Source organism: Macaca thibetana, chromosome 7, assembly GCF_024542745.1.
Source record: "Macaca thibetana thibetana isolate TM-01 chromosome 7, ASM2454274v1, whole genome shotgun sequence".
NCBI classification, from domain to species: Eukaryota; Metazoa; Chordata; class Mammalia; order Primates; family Cercopithecidae; genus Macaca; species Macaca thibetana.
The window spans coordinates 126,587,722-126,613,428 of record NC_065584.1 but is presented as its reverse complement, the minus strand read 5'-3'; the positions used below and the strand labels follow the sequence as shown (position 1 = coordinate 126,613,428).

Below are 25,707 nucleotides of genomic sequence, written 5' to 3'. Positions count from 1 at the left end.
TAATGTCAATGACGAGTTAATGGGTGCAGCACACCAACATGGCACATCTATACCTATGTAACAAACCTGCACGTTGTGCACATGTACCCTAGAACTTAAAGTATAATTTTAAAAAAAACATACATACACACACACATATATATATATGTATATATATATAAAGAAACATCTTTGAGCCCAGATGAAATGCTTCAGCTCAAGAGCCGCAGGGAAGGAGGGACTTGAAGTGTGGCTAGTGTCAGGCCTTTTCCACAGCTGAAGGAGACTAGTCACTGATTTGCACTTGCCAGCTGGTCTCTGGGCCAGCTGTGCCAGCATCACCTAGAGGGGTCTGTTTTTCACAAACAGCCCAGTGATAACCAGGGGGCTGGGTTTGGGAACAAGAGTGCTAACCAGAGACTCCAAGAGTCTCATGGAGACAGACTGAGCTGGCTCCTGCCTGGGAAAATTAAGCTCTAGTCACTTCCTGGAACATGTCAAAACTCCACCTCCAGCAGGCCATCCAGCCTGGGTCCTCTGCAGGGCAGGCAGCTCCACCCTCCCAACTCAGTGCTACCTGTCACACCTGAGCCAGCAGTTTGTGCAGCCAGAGGAGCTCTGGCAGGGCTCCCTGCTGGGGCCTGGGCTGCCCAGCCATGCTCTGGGCACTCTGGCCAAGGTGGCTGGCAGGCAAGATGCTGCCCCTCCTGGGGGCAGTGCTGCTTCAGAAGAGAGAGAACAGGGGCCCTCTGCGGAGGCACTGGCGGGTAACGTACCTGAGATTACCTGGGAAACCCGGACTGGGGGAGTCCTGGGAGCTACAGTGCCCTGTGAGGACTGAGACCAGCCCCAGCCCTGGGTTTTGAGTTGGGGTGGGACCTGTTTATTCTAGATGACCTGGCAGAGCTTAAATTAAACCTTGAAAATAGCTCCCTCCGATTAGGAAATGGAGGGTTAGTTCACCTGACACTTGTCTGGGGTGGGTTGGCTTTTGCGAAGGATGCGCGAGCCTGGCTGTAGAGTCTCCGGCGCTGGTGGGGTTGTGAGGGGAGAGGTTCCCTGCCAGCAGGCGGCATGCTGATGCTCTCTCTCCTGAGCCCAGCTGTAATCTGCTCGGTGACTCATCAGACCGGTACCGGCCGTGACTCTCGGCTTCCCCTCACCTGCTCGCTGCCTCCTAGGCTGTCTTTGAGCCTCTGTCAGGGAGCAAGCGAGGGAGGGGTGTCGCCGTTTTCTCTTTTAATATTTAATCGCCTCAAGCACAACATTAGCGCAGCTCTCACAGCTGCTCCCAAGCTAGGGTGGGGGCGCGAGGGTCTGAGGGGGGCCGCAGGTGTGTGGTGCACAACAGCCATCGATAGTTCAGCGAGTCCGTGCTGGATTCAGATTTGAACCCAGACCGGTTGGGTTCCAGGATCCAGACGCATCACGAAGGTGTTGAATTCCCAATGCCCGGGCCCCGCCAAGGTCTCCCTGCTCCCCCGCACAGAGACATCAGTGACCCTAAGCCAGGTTGCTGCTCCGTGATGGGACGAGGGGAACAATGTGGGGAGGGACCAGGCTCACACTAGCTAACTGAGTCCCTGGAGTTCTGTTGTTGCAGCGGGAAACCCACCCATACTATGACCTCCAGGTGAAGGTGCTGAGGGCCACAAACATCCGGAATACAGACCTGCGTGAGTGACCCCATCTCCACCCTTCTCCCTGTCCTTTCCCTGAGGCCTCCTCAGAGTTCAGCTCAGCCTGGCAAACACAGAGAGAGACAGACAGTGTGTGTGTGTGTAAGAGAGTATATACATGGGTGAGTACAAGCGAGAGTGTATGTGTGTATACATGTGTGCAAGTGTGTGTATACGTGTGTGTATGTGTATACGTGAGTATACATGTGTGTATGTGTGTGTGCAAGTTATGTGTGAGTGCAAGTGTGAGTACATGTGTATACGTGTGTGTGAGCGTATGTGTGTAATGTAAACGTGTGAGTGCGAGTGTGGGAGCACAAGTATGTGTATACATGTGTGCATGTGTGTGCGAGTGTGTAAGTGCAAGTGTGTGTGAGTGTGTGAAAGTGAGTGTGTGTGTGTATACATGTGTGTGCATGTTGTATATGTGTGTGCATACATGACAGTGAGTGCCAGTGTGACTGAGTGCATGTGTATGTGAGTGCCAATGTGAGAGTACGTACACACATGTGTGCGTGTGTGAGTGCAAGAGTGTGTGTGTGAGCGTGTGTGTGTGGAGTAGGTGGAGGGACTGGTGCTGACCATGGAGGTGAGGGCAGGCAGGGCTGGAGGGGACAGCTGTGCAGACTCGGCCTCCTCCCTGTGCCTGGGAGTGCCGCCCTGGGTGAGAGCGTGAGGCCCGCTGTGGCTACAAGTCAGCAGGTGCTCTCAGGGAGCTTTCCATGCCAGCGCCCACACAGGGAGGGGATTTTACTGCCTGAATCATGCAGTAGCTGGAGTTAATGGTCTGTGCTACCATGGGATCTTTCCAACTGGCTGCTGCAGGATTTCTGTTCAGGTGAACGGGAGGTGTGTGGAATCAAGGTGGAGTGAAAGACATCAAAGCTCTCCCTCCACCTCCTCACCCCACCATGCCACATGGGCAGCTTCCCCTCCTCGCCGCTCTGCTCCTTCCCCTTCCGCCCTAGCCTCCCCCAGGAAACCTTTTCAGCAATGAGAGCTTGAGGCCCCGGCCCCTCCCCTGTCCTACCTGCAGTGTCCAAAGCTGACTGCTACGTGCAACTGTGGCTGCCCACGGCGTCCCCCAGCCCTGCCCAGACTAGGACAGTGGCCAACTGCAGTGACCCCGAGTGGAATGAGACTTTCCACTACCAGATCCATGATGCTGTGAAGGTGAGGGCCAGCCAGGGGCCAGGCTGCGGAAGGAACGGTAATCTTCAGGCAGCTGCCCTCCTGTCCTACCTCAGGCTCCGACCTCCTGCCTGCCCTGTCCCCAGAATGTTCTGGAGCTCACTCTGTATGACAAGGACATCCTGGTCAGCGACCAGTATTCCCAGCTCCTGTTTGACCTGAGGAGCCTCGAGTGTGGCCAACCTCACAGACACAGCTTCCCACTCAACCGCCAGGTGAGCCCACCAGTGCTGGCGGAGAGCCCAGCTGGAGGAGGGGAGGCCCAGCACAGGGCCACCGAAGAGGGGGCTCTGGTCAGCACAGGCCAAGCCTCCAAGGCAGACCTTCCTCCATCCCGCAGCCCTGACCCTATAAAGGTTTCCCTCCAATACATCTTCCTTGCGTGAAACCAAAATATGAGCTCCTTGAGGGCTGTGTGTTGCCTCAGTCACAGCTGGATTCTCAATGTCTAGAACAGTGCCTGACACACATTTTGGAATAAATGAGGCTCTCCATGGAGATACCACTGCCCCTCCTATGTCCATGACAAGCCACAATGCCAGTCTCCCCTTCTAGTTCCTGGAGCCGAGCAGGGCTGGCAGGCAGGAACAGCTCTGGAGGCTTTTGGAGCCTTGAAAAAACTGGTGCTCCCTCCCCCTCCATTTAGGATTCACAAGAGCTGCAGGTGGAATTTGTTCTGGAGAAGAGGTGAGTTCTGGCAGAGCCAACGCCCTCGGAGACTCAGAGATTTGAGTCACAGCAGCTCCTAGGTGCCAGTCACCATGTCTTGCACTGGCCTTGCAGGCCTGGTCTGGAGGCGATGGCCTGGTCTTGACACCCATCTGCGTGTTGGACGGCAGGCTCGCCCCAGCCCAAACCCTGCTGTGCTCCCCAGGCTCTGCCTGCTGCTTCACTCACATTATGATTGTAGAGGCATCATGATGGGGCCAGATGCATTCCCCCTGTATTCCTCATCCTTTGCAGCCAGGTGCCTGCATCTGAAATCATCACCAACGGGGTTCTGGTGGTGAGTGGGGAAGGCGAGCTTGGCGGCATTCCGGGCGGGGGGCAGTGAGGAGCCTGTGATGGGGCCCATCAGGCCCACTTGTCTCTGAAGGACACCCAATCCCTCCTCAGAGGGGAGGCATGCTAGGGAGGCACCTCCTTAGGGGAAGGACAAGAAGCTGCCAGGCACTTGGTGGACAGCCCAGGACCCCAGCCTCCTACTTCCACACAGCATGTCACTCACTTGGGCCTCTGGCTGCTAAGATCACTGGAGCAGCCACTCTCATGGCCCCTCAACTCCTCCCCCTTTCCCACCAGCGCCCACTTCCTCTGAGTCTGAGGAGAGGGGCTGGGGATAACCTTGGGCTGCTGCAAAAGACTCCTACCCATGAGGCCCAGGTCCTGGGAGGTCTGTTTCCCAGACCCTGCCCCAGGCACTCCTCCCTCCCTCCATCCTGGCTGGGGCTGTGGGCTGTCTGGCTCCCACAGGCCTCTGCTTTCCTCAGGCTCACCCCTGTCTGAGAATCCAGGGCACACTCCGGGGAGATGGGACCGCCCCACGGGAAGAGTACGGTGAGTCTGGCTCAGCGGCCTTGGTTCTTTTGCCTTCTCTCCTGGGGTTGGGACTACTGATGTCAAGGAGGTGAGTCTGGGTCAGGAAGCTCTTCAAGTTTTCATTGCTCAAAGCCGACTAACTAACATGGGATGGATGGCCCCAGGAGGCAGTGAACGACCTGTCCCTGGAAGTATTCGAGCAAAGAGGTTGTATCCGCCCAACTATTGCTCTACAACAAACACCCACATGATCTCAGTGGCATACAAGCAGCGTTTATTCGGCTCACACACCCGGTGGTCAGCCGGCCGGGCTGGGCTGGGCTTGGCAGGGGGTGACCCAGCCCTGTGCTATGTGTCTCTCCTCTGCCTCCTGTGACAAGCCCATTAGCCTGGGCATGTTCTCAAGGCATCAGCAGAGGCACAAGAGAGCAAGCCCAACTGACCAAACGCTTGTTAAGCCTGGTCACATCCTGGCTGCTACCTAACATGTTATTGGCCCAAACAGGGTTGAACTCAAAGCTGGAGGGTGGGGAACATAGTTGACCTCTTTAGTGGGAGGAGCTGAAATCACATGGCAGTGAGAATACAGGGGAAATGAAGAACGGGGGTTGTCAAACCCAGTGCCACAGAGGGCAGCCACCCAGCCAGGGGAGTCCAGATGTGGGACAGCAGTGGTGGCTGTGTGACAGTGCTGACAGCCTGAGCCTGCAGGATGAGTCCTGCCCAGGGAACCCTGAGCGCTCACTCTGAGGCAGGCCCTGGGCTAAGCATTTTAATGTGTCTTATAATCCTCCTAACAACCTTGTAAAGCAGGCACAATTAGAATATCCTCTAATTCATGAGGCTGAGGCCCAAAGAAGACATTTGCTCACGGGCACACAGCCAGTAAGTAGTAAAGCCAGGGTCAAACCCAGGTCGGTGACACTCCGGTTCTCTCAACCACGGATTATATGGCTTCTTCTTACGAATAGCACGTCTCCATCTCAGTCCATAGGCCTTGGCATGAATAAAATATCACTTTCCTTACATTCTTGAATTCCCTTCCCACACTTGGTCATGTCGAGTCTCTGAGCCTCATCAAGTGCAAGGAGGGGCTGCAGGACAGGGACTCCTCTGATCCCTCAGTGTCTGCTGTCCTCGTATACTTTATGTCTCTGGTTCTTCCACGTTGTGTTAGGGGCTGGGAGGCTGTCTGTGGCCCCCTCTGCCTGGATGTCATGTGCAGTCATTTCTTTCTGGGGTCTGGCCTCCTCCCCAGAAAGCTGCTGGGAAGCTGGGCAGGGAGCTCTGAAGCCCACAAGCCTGCCCCCTCACTCCTCCCAGCCTGGGCCTCACCTTCCAGCCTGGGCCTCACCTTCCAGCCTGGGCCTCACCTTCCAGCCTGGGCCTCACCTTCCAGCCTGGGCCTCATCTTCCAGCCTGGGCCTCACCTTCCAGCCTGGGCCTCACCTTCCAGCCTGGGCCTCACCTTCCAGTCTGGGCCTCATTTTCCAGCCTGGGCCTCACCTTCCAGCCTGGGCCTCACCTTCCAGCCTGGGCCTCACCTTCCAGTCTGGGCCTCACCTTCCAGCCTGGGCCTCACCTTCCAGCCTGGGCCTCATCTTCCAGCCTGGGCCTCATCTTCCAGCCTGGGTCTCACCTTCCAGTCTGGGCTTGCCCTCTGCCTCTTCTCCAGGACGTGCATCTCTCTGTATCCACGCATCCCATTCTTCCTCCTCCTGCCTCTACAAACCTTCCTCTCCCAGCGTTCTACACTTGGAAACAAAGGCCAGAACAACTTGCAGCCTATTGGTTTTCTCTGGGGCCACAAACCTCCAACACAATGAGCAAAGAGCCTGAAGTGGGGCAAGGGGGAAACCACCACCTGAAAACTGCTCATTCTTTTTTTTTTTGAGATGGAGTCTCGCTCTGTCGCCCAGGCTGGAGTGCAGTGACACAATCTCGGCTCACTGCAAGCTCCGCCTCCCGGGTTTACGCCATTCTCCTGCCTCAGCCTCCTGAGTAGCTGGGACTACAGGTGCCCGCCACCACACCCGGCTAATTTTTTGTATTTTTAGTAGAGACGGGGTTTCACCGTGTTAGCCAGGATGGTCTCGATCTCTTGACCTCATGATCCGCCTGCCTCGGCCTCCCAAAGTGCTGGGATTACAGGCGTGAGCCACCGTGCCTGGCCTGCTCATTCTTATAATAAACATAGAATCAGCTCAAATCATCAGCCCCACAGGCTCTGGGCAGGGCCCCTCTCCCTCCCCGTTCCCTGTCTTCCCCTTCAGGCATTTTTGTGCTTCCCACCCTTCCCTGAGTTCCAGTTCTGACCAGGGCAGGCTAGAGGACCCGAGTCCTTCTGGAGGCTTTCTCTATGAGCAGTGCTCAAGAGAGAGCAGGGCGATAGGAGTTGGCATTTCCTAGGGGAAGAGAAGGGAGGAGTTGCTGGTGGGGTGCTGCCAGCATAAGCCGCACAGACACAGACCCACCCCCTCACCTGCGCACCCACCTGGGCCTTCTGCTCTCAGGCTCTCGGCAGCTCCAGCTGACAGTGCCTGGGGCCTATGAGAAGCCACAGCTCTTGCCCCTGCAGCCTCCCACAGAGCCAGGCCTCCAACCCACCTTTACCTTCCATGTGAACCCAGTGCTGAGCTCCAGGCTACACGTGGAGCTGATGGAGCAGCTCTCGGCTGTGCAGGTGAGTGTGCCGCCAGGACGGTCTGTAGATCCAACTCAGCCCAGACTGGCGTTCCAGGGCCACGTTGGGGGAGCCTTTTCTTCCCCGCTGGAGAGCTTCTTGGGTGTTTTCTTCTCCACAGAGCGACCCCAGTGCGGAGCTGGAGGCTCAGACCAGCAAGCTGGGCGAGGGGGGCATCCTGCTCTCCTCTCTGCCCCTAGGCCAGGAGGAACAGTGTTCTGTGGCCCTGGGGGAGGTAAGGCTCTGTCTGGGTGCCAGAGGGACCGCTGCCTGCTCTCTGTGACCACCAAGAGAGGTCTGGAGGAGGGACCCAAGAGGGTGGCTGGATCAGGTCAGCCCAGAGCTCAGTTATGATGTCCACATCGGGCCAGTGATGGCAGGGCCATAGGGGCTGCAGGTGGGGAAGCCACTTCCCTGGAGAATCCTGCTCAGAGAGCTCAGGGCTGGGGCTGCTCTGTCTTTCAGGGCCAGGAGGTGGCTCTGAGTGTGAAGGTGGAAATGAGGTGAGTGGGACTCCAGGCAGAAGGCCTCTTGGGGCTGGGCTAGAAGTGTGGGGACACACCCCAACATGCTCCACTCTCTTGCCCAAGAAGCTCAGGCTGTGGGGGGGGGGGGGTGACACCTTTCCCTCCCCGGTGCTGGTGCTGGTGGGCGGATCCCTTGGACCTGCTCCTGTGAAAGACCCGGGCTGGGCCCAGGGCTCTCCTCCACTGGACAGTCACCCAAAATCCCCCCGCCCCCGCCCCACTTGAGACAGCTCCGGAGACCTAGACCTACGCCTTGGCTTTGACCTCTGTGACGGGGAGCAGGAGTTTCTGGACAGGAGGAAGCAGGTCGTGGCCAAGGCCCTGCAGCAGGTGCTGGGATTGAGTGAGGCTCCGGACAGTGGCCAGGTACGGAATGGAGGAGGAGCTGGACCCCAGAGCCGCTAGGACCAAATTGAGCCTCTTCCCTTGAGAGGACCAGCATGGCTAAGAGGGGCCAGAGGAGGTTGGCCTGTTTGCCTGAGCTGATGGACACCATTGGCAGAGCCAGGACCCCATATGGGACGAGCGCCAAACAGTCCTGGCCAAGGCTGGATGTCTTGGTCTGCATGGACTGCCGTAACAAAACCCCACAGACCAGGTGGCTTAAATGACAGAAATGACTTTTCTCTCTGTTCTGGAGGCTGGAAGTCCAAGAGGAAGGTGCCATCATCAGGGCTGGCTTCTGCTCGGACCCCTCTCCTCTTCCTAGTGGAGCTGTCTCGCCGTGTCCTCACGTGGCCCATCCTCTGTGTGTGTGTGCAGAGCGTACGCCTTGGGGTCTCTTCCTCCTCTTCTAAGGACCCCAGTCCTGTCAGTTGAAGGCCCTTACCCACTTCACCTTTATCACCTCCTTGTAGGCCCTATTTCCAAATACTGTCACGTTGGGGGTTAGGGCTCCAACACAGGAATTTGGAGGGGCACAACTGAGTCTGTAACATGATCAAAGGGATGTGGAGCTTGGGGGTCCCTGGGATCCTCTGGGTTTAGAGACAGCCAGCCTGTGGTTGGGAGGCAGGAGGAAAGGAGTGCTGAGAGAGGGACTTACTGGGGATCAGGAACAGGCTGCCGGCTTCCTCCTGGCTGCCTGAGTCCCCAGGAGACGCTGCCACTGTGGCCCAGCGCTCGTTCATTCGGGCAGTATGTGTGCCCGCTCTGTGCTAGGCGTCTGCTCTGTCTCACCCAGCACTCTGAAGCAACAGCGCCTTCCGTGAGCAGTGGCCAGGGAACATTTTTTTCAAGACAAGGGAAGAAAAGAGAATAGGGAAAAGAGCCAAAAATCCAGAGTGGAATGAGCCAAGTCTTAGTGGGAAAGCTAAGCAGCCGAAACTATCGACTCTGACCGCTCAGGCACCTCCGACCCTGCGGAGACCTTAAAACCTCGGGGCCCCTTTGGCGTCTGGGGGCAGGTCTAGACTGCTTGCTGGCCTTTGTCACTTTAGCTCAGTGGTGCTCAGCGGGGCACAATTGAGTTCCTCCCCACCGCACCCCGGGGGACATTTGTCCATGTGTAGAGATGGATTTCGTTGTTGCTGCTGGGGAAAGGGGAGGTGGAGCGAGGCTGCTGGCTTCTACCGGGTAGAGGCGGCCAGAAATGCTGCTAAACATCCTACCACACACAGGACAGTCCCCAGCAGCAAACAGCTACCTGGTCAGGAATATCAAGAGTGCCACGGTTGAGAGGAACCTGCCGTAGCTGATTTTGGGGAATCAGATGTACCTTCCAGGTCTATATCTTCCAGGTCGAATGGTGAAGGGCTATCTCTGGAGCCATACTGCTTAGGTGTAAGAGCTCATCACTTAATAACTGTATGATCGTGGGCACATTATTTAACCACCCCCTGCCTCAGTTTCCTCATCTGGAAATGGGGTTCTCACTGGGCTGCTGTGAGGATTCAATGAGATAATACGTGTAAGGCTCTTAGAATAATGTCCGACATGTATAGGCATTACATGTAATATGTAAATGACGGTGGTAGTCGGAGTCGTTTTCCTTGTTACTGTTGTACCCAGGTTCCTGTAGTGGCTGTGTTGGGTTCCGGGGGTGGAACCCGAGCCATGTCCTCTCTGTACGGCAGCCTGGCAGGGTTGCAGGAGCTCGGCCTGCTAGACACTGTGACCTACCTGAGTGGGGTCTCTGGGTCCACCTGGTAAGTGAGGTGGGGGCAGGGCACAGGGTAAAGGAGACCCCACAGAGGGTGGGGTTGTGACCTGGTGATCTGAAGGAGTCCCTGAGGGGCTGGGATCCTGCCTCCAAGGGGATTAGGAGGGGCAGGAAGAGGCTGAGTCCCAAGCGCCCCTTTGAGTGGGGTTGCTTGCAGGGCAGCAGGGGCAAGTAACGGGGGTGGAGGGCCACTCACAGACTCTGCACCCCTCTCTCCCGTGGCCGTGCTCTCCTGCCCCTGACTCAGGCACACCTCCCATCCGCAGGTGCATCTCCACACTCTACAGGGACCCAGCCTGGTCCCAGGTGGCCTTGCAGGGCCCCATTGAGCGTGCCCAGGTTCACGTCTGCAGCAGTAAGATGGGAGCTTTGTCCACGGAGCGGCTACAGTACTACGCTCAGGAACTGGGGGTCCGGAAGCGCAGTGGCCACAGCGTGTCCCCGGTCGACCTCTGGGGCCTCTTTGTGGAGTATTTCCTGTACCAGGAGGTGAGAGAAGAGCCAGAAGGAAACACACAGGCTCCTCTCCAGTCCTTCCACCCGCCCTTGCTTCTGCCTCATCCCTCAGGCTCAGATCTGATATACAAAGCTGTTTTGAGGTCTCAGCTCCCCTGGGGTCAGGAGTAAGACTCCAGGGTGGGCTGGCACCACTTTGCCTCTCTAGCTCCTAACCCCTGGGGAGTAGGAGGCTGGTCCACAGCGCTCAGCTCTGGCTGCATATTAGATCACCGGCACAGCTTTGCAAACACACCCATGCCTGGGCCCCCCTTCCAGAGATACTAATTTTAGTTGGTCTCAGGATTTTTTGAAAGAGATTTCAGCCCACACCTGGATGTGAGGCCCAGCACCACACCCACTCCCCGGCCAATTCGGCCGTAACTCACTCCGCCTGGCTGCTCCTGGCACTTCAGACCCAGTTGCAGTTCCAGGCAATAAGATGCGGAGCTGCTCCCCACCACCCCGTGTGTGGCGATCAGGTGTGGATGGATATCACAAGTGATTTCTCATTTCTCAGTAAATAATCTACATTTCTTAGTAATTTATTTTTTAAAGAAATTGGACTGGCTTTTCAAGGATTCCTTTAGCAACATCACCCTGACTTCCTGGTGTTCTGATACGCTGTTTTGAATAGTAAAGAAGGAGGGAGGGTGTTCCTATAGTCCCTGGAATTATACAGATCCACACTGGGCTCCCCTTGGCTGTGGCCTGAAACCTGTCCCTCAGAGAGCTGTCCTTAGGGCACTGGCCTTGATGACCCAAAGCCTCTCTTGTGGGCATGCCACACCCTGCAGGGCGCTGGCCCCAGGCCACAGGGATGGGGAATGGAACTCCCGAGAGGCCGAGCTGCCTCCCTTCTTTCCTGCCCAGGAGAACCCTGCCAAGCTGTCTGACCAACAGGAGGCGGTCCGCCAGGGTCAGAACCCTTACCCCATTTACACCAGTGTCAACGTCTGCTCCGACATGAGTGGGGAAGATTTTGCAGGTGCCTGGGTGTGGTGATGAAGGAAGGAGGTAGAGGAGGTGGGGAGGAGGGGGTGAGAGAATGGGGTGATCAGGGTGCCCAGAGGAGGTGGTTGTACACAGGCACCTTGGAGCACAGCCGGGCTGCTGCTTCCTGTCGTTGGCAAAGCTAAGATTCCTGCTTGGGCACAAGCACTGTGGTGGGAAGCCCCTGGTGACTTTCCCTTTACTCGGGCCCCTAGAGTGGTGCGAGTTCACGCCCTACGAGGTCGGCTTGCCCAAGTACGGGGCTTATGTTCCCACCGAGCTCTTTGGCTCAGAGCTTTTCATGGGACGATTGCTGCAGCTCCAGCCCGAGCCCCGGATCTGCTACCTGCAAGGTGAGTCAAGGCTGGAGGGCTGGGGACAGGCAGGTGCCGGGGCCAGGCCCTGACTGACATGGGGTGGGGCCCTGCCTGTCTGCTTAGGTGTGTGGGGCAGTGCCTTTGCCACCAGCCTGGAAGAGATCTCCCTAAAGACTGTGGGCTTGGGCCTCAGCTTCCTGGAGTGGTACAGAGGCAGTGTGAATATCACAGGTGAGGGTAGTGACCCCGAGCCCCTCCCACACCACATTCCAGCAACGGGGCCCTGGTAGAGACACAAAGAATGAGGGAGGGGACAGAGAAGGACTTGGCTGTCCCACTGGATTCAGGGAAGTCCTGAGGAAATGACCTCTAGCTTAGGGTCTCTAGATGTCCAGAGGTGTGATCAAGTCACACCTTTGAGTTCTCCGTTCTGGGATCCGATTAGGTCCACTCGGTGCAGGACTGCTGGGTATCGGGTTGATACTCTGTCCACCCCTCTTCAGTGGCTCCTCTTCAGTCTGGTCCTTAAATGGCTCATGGGAGCCCCACGGTGCAGAGCGCCTTTCCCGCCTTTCTCCCCTGGATCACTTTTCCTCTGTTCTTCAGTTCAGCTCAGATGTCATTTTGTCAGACATCCCTTTTCCACTCCATCCCTCCACAATGCCTGAGAATCTTTTTTTTTTTTTTTTTTTTTTTTTTTTTTTGAGACGGAGTCTCGCTCTGTCTGTCGCCCAGGCTGGAGTGCAGTGGCATCATCTCAGCTCACTGCAAGCTCCGCCTCCAGGTTCACGCCATTCTTCTGCCTCAGCCTCCAGGTAGCTGGGACTACAGGCGCCCGCCACCACGCCAGGCTAATTTTGTTTTTTGTATTTTAGTAGAGACGGGGTTTCACCGTGTTAGCTGGGATGGTCTCAATCTCCTGACCTCGTGATCCTCCCGTCTCGGCCTCCCAAAGTGCTGGGATTACAGGCGTGAGCCACCGCACCTGGCCTGCCTGACAATCTTACCACCATGGTCCCCTAGAACCATGTGCACATCCTTGCCATCCTTACCCCGGGGCTTTGTCATCATCTATTCTCTCTTTATGTGACTTTCCCCACAAGTAGGCCGTGCACTTGGGAGGGCCAGCGCAGGCCCCGTTCACCTTCGCAGCCCTCGTGCCTGGTGCAGTGCTGGGCATAATAACCGCTCAGTCACTGTTTAATGGACGAAGTTCTGATTGGAAGCTGTAGACTCAAACTTTATTTTCGAGAGGGTAGAAGATAAATTATTATTTAGTAAATACAATGTTATAGGCAGTTTACAAAACATAGAAGATACAAAAGAAAAAGTCGTTTCAAAGTGGTTCGATGAAGCATCGGTCAGAGGCCTGGGAGGTGGGGTCAGGGAGGAGGAGGGATGTGGGGAGGGCTCAGTGTTGAGGAAGGGCACCCCTGAACTATAAGAACCACTGGGCAAAGGAGGATGCCACTTCTCCCTCTAGTTCGCTGTCCCACCCCTGTCTAGATGACTGCCAGAAGCCTCAGCCACACAACCCATCGATGCTGCCAACAAGGATCCTTACCCCACAGGGGCCCTTCTCCCAGGCTGTGCTGGGCATATTCACCTCCCGCTTCACTTCTGCCCAGATTTTTAACTTCACCCGGGGTCTCTGCTTGCACAAGGACTATGTGGCTGACAGAGAGTTTGTGGCCTGGAAAGGTGAGTGCTGCCCTGGGTGGGAGATGGGGGCTTCCCTTCCTGCCTGCGCCTCTGGTTCACTGGGGCCAGTGCTGGCTTTGGGCTGGGGGTTGAGGTGTGGTCTCCTGCTGCCTATGGGCTGATGCGGAGCGACTCTAAGTACTGCTGGAAGTTGGAAGGCGGGGCCGAGGGCTTGGGGTGGGAGACTCCGTGGCTGTCAGAGAGAACTCTACAGAGAGAAGGCAAGTGTGAATGCAAATACAGAAGGGGTTGCTAGCAAGAGCAACTGCATTCGTCCCCGTGCATACACATGGGTTCCTTGCAGACAGACACCCAGACGCCTCCCCCAACCATCTCACCCCCATGCGGGACTGCCTGTACCTGGTTGACGGAGGCTTTGCCATCAACTCTCCATTCCCACTGGCTCTGCGGCCTCAGAGAGCCGTGGACCTCATTCTGTCCTTCGACTATTCCTTGGAAGCTCCTTTTGAGGTGAGCTGGGGGCAGGGATGTGGGGAGCACCTTCAGTGAGTGGACAGAGAGGGTGAGGGAGGAGAGGAGGGGAGAGAAGGCTCTGGTGAGGGAGACTGGCTGGGTGTGTGGGGGTTGCCCTTTGTGGGCGGCCTGGGTTCTACTCTGTGTGTGAAGGGGCTGCCTTCTGAATGCTGTTGGCAGCACAGGTCTCCCAGTTGCAGGAGAATTGCTGAGATGGTGGTGGGCGTGGGAAGAGGAGGCCAAAGCGGGTCCCCAGGAATCTTCTAACCTCATCCACAGGAGACCCCCTAGTTCTAGACTCTGCCCGTTCATGACAGAGTTCCCCACTCCAGCTTGGACCCGAGTCTGTGGCCCCTTTGTTACCATGGTAACAACAGAGCCATGAGGGTCCCCTCTGATGCTGAAGCCCTGCAGCAAGTCCCTCCAACTCTGCTGGGTGGTGGACGGAGGCCCCCATTCCCGCGGGGGTGCTGGTGGTGCTGCTGGAGCAGCCCTTCCTTCTTTGGTCTCCTCCTTGTCCTGGGTCCAGTGAGAGCCTGCGATTGACTGGGGATTGACAAAGCCTCTTCTGACACGGACCTTCTGTGATTGTCGCGTGTCAACCTTGTGAAACTGACATCGGCCTCTGATAGGGAGCAGATGGGGTGACAGAAGGGAAGACCACACAGTGCTTCTGGGGAGGAATGCTGTTGCGGCAGTGGATGATTGGTTGTTGATCATTACTGATTATTGTTAATCTTCACAACCCCACTGGATAGGGGAGCTTTTGTGTTTTTTTTTTTGAGACGAAGTCTTGCTCTGTCACCAGGCTGGAGTGCAGTGGTGTGATCTTGGCTCACTGCAACCTCTGCCTCCTAGGTTCAAATGATTCTCCTGCCTCAGCCTCCCGAATAGCTGGGACTATAGGCACACACCACCACGCCCAGCTAATTTTTGTATTTTTAGTAGAGACAGGGTTTCACCGTGTTGGCCAGGGTGGTCTTGATCTCTTGACCTCATGATCCGCCAGCCTCGGCCTCCCAAAGTGCTGGGATTACAGGCATGAGCCACCATGCCCAGCCTGGAGTTTAAACATTTTTTATTTTACACGTGAGAAACCAGCTCAGAAAGGAGCTGTCACCTGCCTGAAGTCACTCAGCTAGTCAGAAACAGAGCTGGCATTGAAGTCTGGGTGTGTGTGAGTCCAGGGCGGCGGGGAGTGGCCAGGGTGGAGGAGAGGCAGAGTCAGAGGTTTGCTCCTGCTAAGGTCTTGAAGATGACAGAGAAGTACTGCCTGGACCGAGGAATCCCCTTCCCTAGCATCGAGGTGGGCCCTGAAGACATGGAGGAGGCCCGTGAGTGCTATCTGTTTGCCAAGGCTGAGGACCCCCGCTCCCCCGTCGTGCTGCACTTCCCCCTTGTCAACCGTACCTTCCGCACACACCTGGCCCCAGGTTAGGGAAGCTCCAGGCCTGGGACTGACCCACAGAGCCCTGCGATGGTGACGGGATGCTGTTCTGAGGGTGGGTTCCCTGGAGAATGTTGCTAAGCGCGCCTCCTGGTAGGCCTGAGCTGGCCCTCTGCTCCCTGGGTCTCAGTGTTCACATGGGGCCAGCCCCTCCTGGTGGCTTTGAGAGCTGAGATGTGGCCCAAGCAGGGCCCGAATGGAGCCAGTCAGGTGTCCTGCACAAGGAAGATTTCTGGGCTGTACCAACCAGTTCCACAGAGGGCTCCAGCCTGGCTTCTCTGCTTCCCCCACCCACAGGTGTGGAGCGACAAACAGCTGAGGAGAAGGCCTTTGGGGACTTTGTCATCAACAGGCCAGACACCCCCTATGGCATGATGAACTTCACCTATGAGCCCCAGGACTTTGATCGGCTGGTGGCCCTGAGTCGATACAATATTCTGAACAATGTGGAGACCTTGAAGTGTGCCCTCCAGCTGGCTCTGGACCGGCACCAGGCTCGGGAGAGGGCTGGGGACTGACCAAGGCAGGAGGCGGAGGACTGTGACAGAGAGGAGACACCCTGTTCGTGGCCAGGGCTCGTGGAGGGAGGAGCGATGGGGACGCTGTGTGGGGTCTGCTTCCCTTCTCTCCAGGACCTGCCTCAAGGTGCCCCAGGCCCCGGAAAGCTCTTGCAGAATTGCAGCTTGGACTTGGGGCAGGGCTCTCCTTGTGTGTTTTTTGGAGAAGATGGGCAGTAGATCTCTCCAGGGGCTCTTGGGGATGTAGGGCAGAAGACAGCAGCACTCATCTCACAGCCGGGTGTGGAGAGAATCAGGTGAGCCACAGGGCCCACCCCAGACACAGAAGCACCTCACAGGGCCCAGGTTCTCAGACCCACATGGAACAGGGGCTGAGGGCATCGAGAAGCCAGCTGTCCTCCTTACACTGAGACGGAAAGCAGAGATGCACCCACCCACACTTCCCGCAGAGCGGCCCAAGCCCCAACCCCACCTTGAGCTCCTGGATGCACTGCTATCAAGAACAACGAGGGGCCAAGTGGGGGTGGCCAGCCTATGTTGCTGACTCCATCATCCTAACCCTCCTTCTGCCTTCTGGCCTCCTCGTGCCTCCTCCCAGATCACCCTTGTCTTCCCAGAGACCTAAAGCCTGTGGGGTGATGGCCCATTCTGGCTGCTCCAGGTGAGAGATCTGCACATGTCTCCCTGCCAATTACCCAGGCTTCACTCTTCGAGCCTGGGCCACAGTCTCTGGTCATGTGTGTAGTGGCCACGTCATGCAAATATACTCTCACCATTCCTAGTAGCTCAATGAGTGTGTCTAGAAGGGGCATCTGTTCATAAGGGGGAGAGGATGTGCACCTGTATGCGGGGCAGGGGGGTGGTGCAAGTTCCTGGGGTAGGTTGGTGGCATGGGCAGTGCAGAGGGAGCCTCGCCTGGGCTCTTGCCTCTTTCCCAGATGCATCCAATGGGTCTTGGCAAGTTTTGTTTCTCACTCTCCCTCTTCTCCATTTCCCCTGACCCACCAGGGGCTCTCCAAATATCTAGGACCTCTCTAGTGCGGGCAGCCCTCAGATTGGTGAAGAGGAGATCCATTCTGGCCACGACCTCTGCAGCGTATGCCCCTGGTGCTGAGCCGCCCAGGACCCTGCAGCAGCGCTTGAGCCTTTGTTCCTTCTGCCCCCTGTGCCGGGGCTCCCACTTGGCTGTGCTCTCGCTCCTCGCTCTCTTACACAGACACGCTGTCAGGGACACCTGTGCTGGGAAGCCTTACCTGTCCTGAGTCTGGGAAGAAGACTCTAGTTCTGGCTCCCAGATGGGGGAAGGGGGACTGGAGCCCAGCCTGTGTCTTGGCCTGGCTGGGACCTGCAGCCCTCCAGCTGGCATGAGTTGCGAGGGCTGGGGGAGCCAGTTATTTGGGCTGGCATGGGGTGGGGGCATCTCAGTTCTCCTCTGCCTCCTCACCATGGCTGCCTGTCACAGGGCACGGCTCCTCCTCTTGGTTCAGCAGTGAGAGGTTTATCTGGGAGTTTATCTGGCTCCTGCTGTGGCCATCGTCATCAACACTGCTGTGCCTGCTGTCATCAATAACTTGTTAGTAAAACCTTCATAGGTTCCCAGCTTAGAACCGCACAGTGTTCACAACTTAGAATCTGCAGTGTTTCTTCAGTGCCCATTAGAGCCTCAGGCTGTCTCTGGCTCCTAGAAAGTCATTCTACCATCTGTTTTGTTCACTGCTGTATCCTCAGTGCCTAGAGCAGCAGCTGATACATGGTAGGTGCTCAATAAATACTTGATAAATGAATGGGAACCTACATTCTAAGAGATGGATCATCACCCACCAACCACAAAAAAGCATGCAGTGCTTTCATGATTCTTAACCCATTTGGACTTTTTGAAGAGCTGATGTAAACCACAGACCCTCTCCCAAGAAAAAGGCACACACACACATGAAAAGTTGCTTACATCAGGGTCTCTGCTTCAGCTGTGTGATCACCAGCCCCAGGGTTGTAGAGGCCAGTGACTGTCCCCCAAGGCCAGTAAGGCTTGTGCAGAGTAGGCGGGGACCTTCTGACACAGAAGTGTAGACAATGCCACTTGTGCTCAGATCAGGTTTGGGAGGACACTGGGACAAGATCGAGGGCAGGGAGCTGGAGGCTGGACTGGTGCTGTGGCCCAGATATTGGCCAGAGGTGCAGGGAGGATCTCAGCCAGGGATGGGGAGGCTCCATCAAGACTGACTGGGAGCCATGCAGAGTGAGAAGCCAGGGGAGGGGCTGAAGATAACCCGGCCAGTTTGATGCCTGCTCCTCAGGAGGGATCTGAGTCTTTACCTCATTCCCAACCCTTGTCTAAGATGGCTGGAAATAAGCTTCAAGGTCCTGAAGGTGACAAAGTTGGAGGGATTTGTCCAGAAGAACAAGCATGGTTTCCGTTGAAGCTGGGTAGAAACACAGGAGCAGGGACATCATTCATCAACTTTGTCAGAGCCCTTCATGAGGCAAGGCAAGAAAAAGGGGGCCACAAGTGTAGCAGATTGGTCAGAGTGGTGGGAGAAACTACAGGGAAGGGAGCAGGCCTTCTGAAAGGTTGGAAGCTCCTGCAGAGCCCCGGGGGAGAATAGCTGAAGGCAGCTGTTCTATAACCCTGAGCAGAGGGCAAGGAGTAGGTACAAGGGAGTGTGGGGGAATTTATCTTAAACAGGCTTGTTTACCTATGTTGACCAGGAACTGACCTTTGATCATCTGCGCACATGACGTTCCCTGAAAGGGGAACAATAAATGTTAATTACCTCCAGTGTTTGCTCCAGGCTTTTGGCATTGTGCCTGCACTGAATAAAGGCAAGCAGTTCCAGCTTCTCGGGGCTGCACTTTGGCCACTTGAGCCGGGCAGTCCCCTGGCTGCTTACACTGCATACCTGTGTCTGGGTACCCATTTCATCCACTGCTCGGCCAGGGTTACTTCTCAGTGAGGTGGTATCTGAGTCTTTACCTCATTGCCAACCCTTGTCTAAGATGGCTGGAAATAAGCTTCAAGGTCCTGAAGGTGACGGAGTTGGAGGGATCTGTCCGGAAGAACAAGAATGGTTTCCCTTGAATGTGGGTAGAAACACAGGAGCAGGGGCATCATTCATCAACTTGTCAGAGCCCCTTATGGGAGAAAGAGGGGGCCACAAGCCTGTCACATATGGCTGCACAGGTTGTGCACTGCACAGCTTCAGGGGATGCTGTTCACATGAACCAATGATGTGCCTTGGAGTTGTGTGACCTAGCAGCCCTGGGACCACAGCCTCAACTGAGTATGAGGACAGAGGCTGGTTCAAATGTCAGGCCCCCTGGCTGCTTCGATGCATCTCTGGGCATTCACAAGAATCTCCTGCAGAAAAAAAATAAGCAAGTTTCCTTTCCATTCCTTGGATGGTACAGCACTGGGAGAGGGGCCTCAGGTACTGGCAGGTGGCTGGTGGGCATGGGTAACCCCCGCCTTCTCCGAGCCCAGGCCATGCAGCTAACATTGCTCCGTTGGTGGTGGTAATCAGCTGAGGGTTTGAATGAAATGTCCTTCATTTCAGATGGAACCATTCTTGCAGAGCAGAAAGCAGGGCACTCTGCATAACCCTGCAGGAATCTATTTTTCCCTAGCACCTCTGTCCTGTAAAACTCCACAGGGACACCCAACAGAGGAGTCCTGGAATTTTCTCCATGCAGGACAGTGGTCTGTAGGGGGCTGTCCTGGGCGAGTTAGGGAGGCTATTTACCACTAGAAGTCGGGGCTGGGGAATGATTTTTTTTCCTATTAGGAAAGCTGAGGCACAGGAAATACTAAGCAGTGAATGAGTCACTATGTTAAAAAGCCAGTTACTTTAGTAAGATTTAGGTCTTGGTTTTGAAAAAGATGCACAGTTGCTTCTCGACTTACAATGGGGTTACATCCCAATAAACCCATTGGAAAGTAAAAAAATTATGAGTCAAACCATTTAGTTGGGGACTATCTGTATAAACATGTAATAAAGGCCACAGTTTGAAAAGTCTACCAACACTAGGTGGGGAGCTTTGGCAAAGTAAGTGGTAAAAGGAGGCGAGGCTGGGGAAAGAGGAATAGACAAAGGGGAGGAAAATATGAGTACAGAAGAGAAGGGATGGGGAGCTACCCAGAGTGGAGCCACCCGGGTGGGGAGAGGCAGGCAGGTGCTCTTGAGAGAGGCTCTGACTGATTTGCTGGCGTTCACAAGTCCTCGTAGCTCTTTATCCTTTGACCCCAGAGTGGTGGATCTCACCTGGGCTGCACATTGAATTCACCTGGGGAGCTTTAAATGACTGACGCCTGGCCCAGCTCTGCTTGGTCTACTGCAGGGCGTCTTTCTCATCCCACCACCCCCACTGGGCTCCTCTGGACCATGGCGGCTGAGGCTTCCACAGGAGGGTCCAGGTGGCCCTTGCTTGTGCTTCGTCTAGTTCGGGTTGGTACCATTGAAGCCCCTTCTTGCTTTTCCTTCTTCCCTCTGGCCTCAGCCCTTCTGCCATCCTTGTCCTCCCGCCCTCTCTTCGGGACCCTGAACACTGCCAGCATTTCCTGGAGGCACCTCAAGGCCTCTAAGGGCCTGTAGATTTTCAGTTCCATCTTGGGTACCAGAAAACACTGTGCCATGACCCAGGTCTCCTTTCACTCTGCACCCCAACCTCTCCGTTTATTTTACCATCACTGGGTTTCCAAGCAAGTCCTGCGTCTTGAGACACACTTGTTTTCTGTTTGCCATGCTTTGTCTTCCTCCTCCCTTTTCCTGCTTTCTGGTTTGATTTCTTCCTTCCCCCGTCTGCTGGTTTGAATGTTATGCATCGTATTTCTACCATTCTGGTGGTTCCTCTTGTCAATTTCATGGACGTACCATTTATTTACAATAGCACACATTCACTCCAAGTGCAAAGTGTACAAGAGAGTAAGTGTACAGTTCAATGAATTCTGATTTATATACATGTGTAACTACCACCACAATCACGATATGGAACATTTCCATCACCCCAAACGTTATCTTGTGTTCCATCCCAGTCAGTTTCCCCACTCCTGGCCCCAGGTGACTACTGATCAGCTTTCTCCCACAGTGGATTTGTCTTTTCCAGAGTTTCATACAAATGGAATGATACAGTGAAAAATTGTTACATTGAACCGCTTAAACATTTTTTTGACTTACAATTTGTTGACTTTTTCACTCGTTGTGTCCAGCTTCTCTCACTCAACATGTTTTGCGTTTGCCAGTCATCCCTGTTGATGTGTCTGTAGTTCTTTGTTTAGTATAACTCACTAGGATTTATGTGGATATCCCACAATGTTTATCCATTCTCCTGCTGATGCAAATTTGGTTTATTTCCAAATTGAGCTCTCATTAAAAGTCTTCTTATGGCCGGACGTGGTGGCTCACGCCTGCAATCCCAGCACTTTGGGAGGCTGAGGCGGGAGGATCATGAGGTCAGGAGATCGAGACCATCCTGGTTAACATGGTGAAACCCTGTCTGTACTAAAAATATAAGAAATTAGCCGGGTGTGGTGACGGGCATCTGTAGTCCCAGCTACTCAGGAGGCTGAGGCAGGAGAATGGCATGAACTTGGGAGGCATAGCTTGCAGTGAGCCAAGATCGTGCCACTGCACTCCAGCCTGAGTGACAGAGCGAGACTCTGTCTCAAAAAAAAGTCTTCTTACTTAAATATTCATTCATTCATTTAGACAGAGTCTCACTCTGTCGCCCAGGCTGGAGTGCAGTGGTGCAATCTCTGCCTCCCGGGTTCAAGCGACTCTCCTGCCTCAGCCTCCCGAGTAGCTGGGATTACAGGTGTGTACCACCATGCCCAGCTAATTTTTGTATTTTTAATAGAGACGGGTTTCACCATGTTGGCCAGGCTGGTCTTGAACTCCTGACCTCAAGTGATCCACCCAATTCTGCCTCCCAAAGTGCTGGGATTACAGGCATGAGCCACCGCACCCAGCCTAAACTTTTATTTTTTTAAAGTCCCTTTAAAAAGTCCACCAGTCTCTATTGTCTCTCCCCAAACAAGACAAGCATCCCGGCATGCTTGTGGCTTCCTGTTTCCTGCGCTATACTCTGCTCCCCCAGCACCCAAACGTTCTACTAATCACCTGGAATCTTATTTCCAGTGTATTAAAAACTTCAAAATAGAAATTTTTATTTCCACTTTACAATATATTTTCTTGATTTAGTTGTTTGTCATTGCTTCTTGTAACTCCTTTCTTTTGTGTTTGCTTTTCTTTTTAGTGGAGTGCAAAATTGAATATTTAATGAAGGGTGCGTGGATGGTAAATATTCTGAGTCTTTATATGTCTAGAATTGTCTTTTCTTGCCCTGACTTATGAATAATAGCCTGAATGAGTATAGATTTCTTGGTTCACGCTTGCATTTGCTCAGATGTTAATGCCTTCTTGCATTTGATATTGCTGATACACAATCTGATGGCAGTTGGAGTCTCCATTGCAGGTCATTTGTCTTTCTCTAATTTTTAGGACTTTGTCTTTTTATTTTATTTATTTATTATTTTCCGAGATGAGGTCTCACTCTGTCACCCAGGCTGGAGTGCAGTGGCAGATCATGGCTCACTGCAGCCTCAACCTCCTAAGCTCAAGCATCCTCCCAACTCAGCCTCCCAGGAAGCTGGGCCCATAGGCATGTGCCACCATTCCTGGCTATTTTTATTATTATTTTTTTAAATTTTGTAGAGACAGGGTCTCCCTATGTTGCTTAGGCTGGTGTCGAACTCCTGAGCTCAAACAATCCTCCAACCTCGGCCCTGTAAAGTGATAGGATTACAGGTGTGAGCCACCATACCCGGCCTGTCTTTGATTTTTAAAGTTTAACTTTGGCCAGGCTCTATGGCTTACATCTGTAATCCCAACAATTTGGGAAGCCAGGCAGGAGGATCACTTGAAGCCAGGGGTTAGAAACAAACCTGGTCAACAAAGCAAGACTTCATCTCTATGAAAAATTAGCTGAGCATGGTGGTGTACACCTGTAGTCCCAGCTATGTGGGAGGCTGAGGCGAAAGAATTGCTTGAGCCCAGGAGGAGGTCGAGGCTGCCGTGAGCCACGATTGCATCACTGCACTCCAGCCTGGGTGACAGAGTAAAACTATGTCTTTAAAATCCAATAATAATAAAATCAGAAAGTTTAATTTTGATTTTTCTAAAGTGTAAAGGAAAAAATTATCAGTGAGTTCTTTTGACTTCTGGACGTATGTTTCTTGAAGCTCTAAGAAATTACCTGTCAATTTTGTCAAAAGTGCTGTTCATCCTCCCTTTCTGGAATTCATATTAAATGGATGTAGAAATATCTGAATCAATGCTGTGTATCCCTAAACTTTCCTCTTACGCATTCTGTCTTTCCATTGTGCTGTATTCCGGGGGATTCTCTTAGCATGGTTTTCCAGATCATGAACACAATCTTCTCCTGTGTCCAGTCTGCTCCTGGATTCATCTTTTGGGGTTTCTGTTTAACTTGACTATCACATTTTTCATTTTAAGTTCTCTAAGTGGATCTTTTCCAAAACTATGTTTTCATTTCCTAAATAGGCTTCATTCCTTTCACTGTGATGAGGTTAGCGTATGTATTTTAACACGTTTTTCTGATTGTTCTGTGACTGGATTCCTTGGGGGTAGGTTCTTTGTTGCCTCTCTTTCATGGATTCTGCCTTCTGTATGTATTTGGTGATTGTTGGTTGTAACCTCATCTCTGAGAGAGTTCCTTGCATGCCCTGGGCTGTGATGGCTCCTGGCTGCGTGTCCTTGGCCATGCCATGGCAATGATGGCCGGCCTGCAGATGGCAGTGTGGGACTTGGGGCCAGGGAGGCTGAAGCTATGCTGTTGGGGGTCTCGCATAGCCTTGAAGGGACACTGCAGCCTCTGGGTAACAGTAGCAGTAGCAGTAGCAGCCTTGGCGTGGAGGGCTGGGTAGCGTGCACATGTGTTCCTCTGCGCTGCCTGTTTACCTCTTTCATTCAGGGCTGCCTCTGAGTTTCTGACTCATGAAGAGTTCTCTTTCTTGCTTTGAGTCATGGGTCATGAATGTATTAACCTATGTTTATATCTTTTCTATTACTAATATGATGGTTTTGGTATAGGGGGTCCTTCGGCTTGGATGTTTGTTCCCTCCAAATGTCATGTTGAAATTTAATCCCCAGTGTTGAAGATGGGGCCTAATGGGAGGTGTTAGGTTATGAGGCCAGATCCCTCAAGAATAGGTTATTGCCCTCTTTGTTGGGGGCTGGGTGAGTTCTCACTCTATAAGTTCCTCCAAGAGCTGGTTGTTGAAAAGAGCCTGGCACCTCCCCCATCTCTTGCTTTCTCTCTCACTCTGTGATCCCTGCACACAAAGGCTCTCCTTGCCCTCTGCCATGAGTGGAAGCCGTCTGAGGCCCTCACCAGAAGCAGACGCAGACACTGGCACCATGCTTTTTGTACAGCCTGCCAAGCCGTGAGACAAATGAACCTGTTTTCTTTATAAATTACCCAGCTTCAGGTATCCTTTCATAGCAACACAAATGAACTAAGGTGGGGATGAGTAAAATGTTATAAAGGAAAAGTTCTGGTTTCAAGATGAAAGACAGAACAGGCTAAGATCACCCTCAACATTTTTTTAAAAAGTATTTTCAATTACACAATAAATTTTCTGAATTTGTCTTTTTAAGAAATGATTTAAGTTAAATTAACTATTCTACATCTGAAACAATGAAGAAATTTTAGGTATGAATTGTTTTATACATTTTATTCTATTAATATCTGAGTTTTTTGATTACTCGCTTTTTTTTTTTCTTTTTTTGAGATGGAGTCTCACTCTGTTGCCCAGGTTGGAGTGCAGTTGTACGATCTCAGCTCATTGCAAGCTCCGCCCCCCTAGATTCAAGTGATTTCTCCTGCCTCAGCCTCCCAAGTAGCTGGGATTACAGGCACAGCCACCACGCCCAGCTAAGTTTTGTATTTTTAGTAGCGACGGGTTTCACCATGTTGGTCAGGCTGGTCTCGAACTCCTGACCTCAGGTGATCCGGCCACCTCGGCCTCCCAAAGTGCTGGGATTACAGGCATGAGCCACTGCGCCCAGTTGATTACTCATGTATTTTTCAATCCCCAAATGCACCATCAATTTGAGCTGACATCCGTTCTTCCTCTCCACCAGCTGAATCAGAGGGTGGACTAATTGGACCTGACATGTGCAAGGATAAGGAGCTTTTTAACCTGAGAGCTGCCAGGCCTCCCTAAGTCTCTCAGGGACCTGCTCACAGGTTGCCATGAAGGTGAATTGAAATAAGGTGTGCAGTGTGGTGAGCACAGTGGCCGGCACCCTGGGAGTCCTCAGTATAAATGGTTATTATTTCACACAGGGTGTTGATTGCGCTAAGCTGCCCAGGAGTGGCCTCTTGGCTGGTCCTAAGTGACTCAGTCCTCATTACTCCCCACTTTCTGCCAGGTGCATTCAGAGCAGCTTGGTTCAGACCTGGCCTTACTACTGCCACGCTGGTGGGGTTTGGGGTGGTGCTGGCCAGAGTGACCAGTCTTCTGGTCTCAACCCTCACCTAGGCCAGGGGGAGGACCTGACCTTATGGGACGTTTCACAGGACTGGCTCCTCATCTTTGCCCATGGATCTGCCTCATCTCCCTCCCTCACCTGCTGGCCTGGTGGGAGGTGTCTACTTTTGTGTGCCCCTGTGTGCATGCCTGGCCTTTCCTTTTTCTTTTGTGAGCTGTGCCAGAGGTTCCTGGTGCTGGCTGGCCTCAAAGAGCTGAGGGAAAAGCACTCGGTGTGGAGCCACCCAGAGGGTAGAGCCTGGATGCCTTCATAGATACCTGCCTTGCTGAGGTCAGGAGATTCAAGCTCCCATTCTGTGCGACTGTTGCTGCCACCACCCAGGGAGTAGGTATCTTTGTTAAGAGCTGGGCTTGGAGTGGAGCCAGAGCCAGGGCAGGAGGGGCCTGCAGTCCAGAGCTGTACTCTCATATTCCTGGATGGGAGATGCCAAGCTCCTC

At 53.8% G+C, this 25,707-nt stretch overlaps 1 protein-coding gene across 3 annotated transcripts; it reads left to right on the top strand.

The window, feature by feature from the left end:
* The first annotated feature begins 548 nt into the window (after positions 1-548).
* PLA2G4F (phospholipase A2 group IVF) lies at positions 549-16,491 on the top strand. 3 transcript variants are annotated; one of them, XM_050799424.1, is made up of 20 exons: positions 549-746; positions 1,583-1,655; positions 2,695-2,831; positions 2,936-3,064; positions 3,496-3,536; positions 3,813-3,855; positions 4,340-4,406; positions 6,902-7,071; positions 7,193-7,306; positions 7,537-7,574; positions 7,829-7,964; positions 9,609-9,745; positions 10,026-10,248; positions 11,128-11,242; positions 11,463-11,600; positions 11,688-11,795; positions 13,071-13,265; positions 13,570-13,736; positions 14,986-15,172; positions 15,484-16,491. In XM_050799424.1, the coding sequence occupies exons 1-20, from the start codon at positions 636-638 to the stop codon at positions 15,702-15,704; spliced, it is 2,550 nt and encodes an 849-aa protein (XP_050655381.1). In that variant the 5' UTR covers positions 549-635; the 3' UTR covers positions 15,705-16,491. The 3 variants fall into 3 exon arrangements, with proteins under 3 accessions (XP_050655381.1, XP_050655383.1, XP_050655384.1); XM_050799426.1 differs by having other exon boundaries at positions 561-746; positions 14,986-15,073; XM_050799427.1 differs by lacking the exon at positions 14,986-15,172 and having other exon boundaries at positions 561-746; positions 15,484-15,655.
* Positions 16,492-25,707: the final 9,216 nt, after the last annotated feature.

Excerpts from the sequence above, each read along its gene's own strand:
- PLA2G4F (XM_050799424.1), top strand. The coding sequence starts at position 636 with ATGCTCTGGGCACTCTGGCCAAGGTGGCTGGCAGGCAAGATGCTGCCC. Across the intron at positions 7,965-9,608 it reads AGGCTCCGGACAGTGGCCAG|GTTCCTGTAGTGGCTGTGTT; the intron begins GTACGGAATGGA and ends TGTTGTACCCAG. Across the intron at positions 10,249-11,127 it reads AGTATTTCCTGTACCAGGAG|GAGAACCCTGCCAAGCTGTC; the intron begins GTGAGAGAAGAG and ends TTTCCTGCCCAG.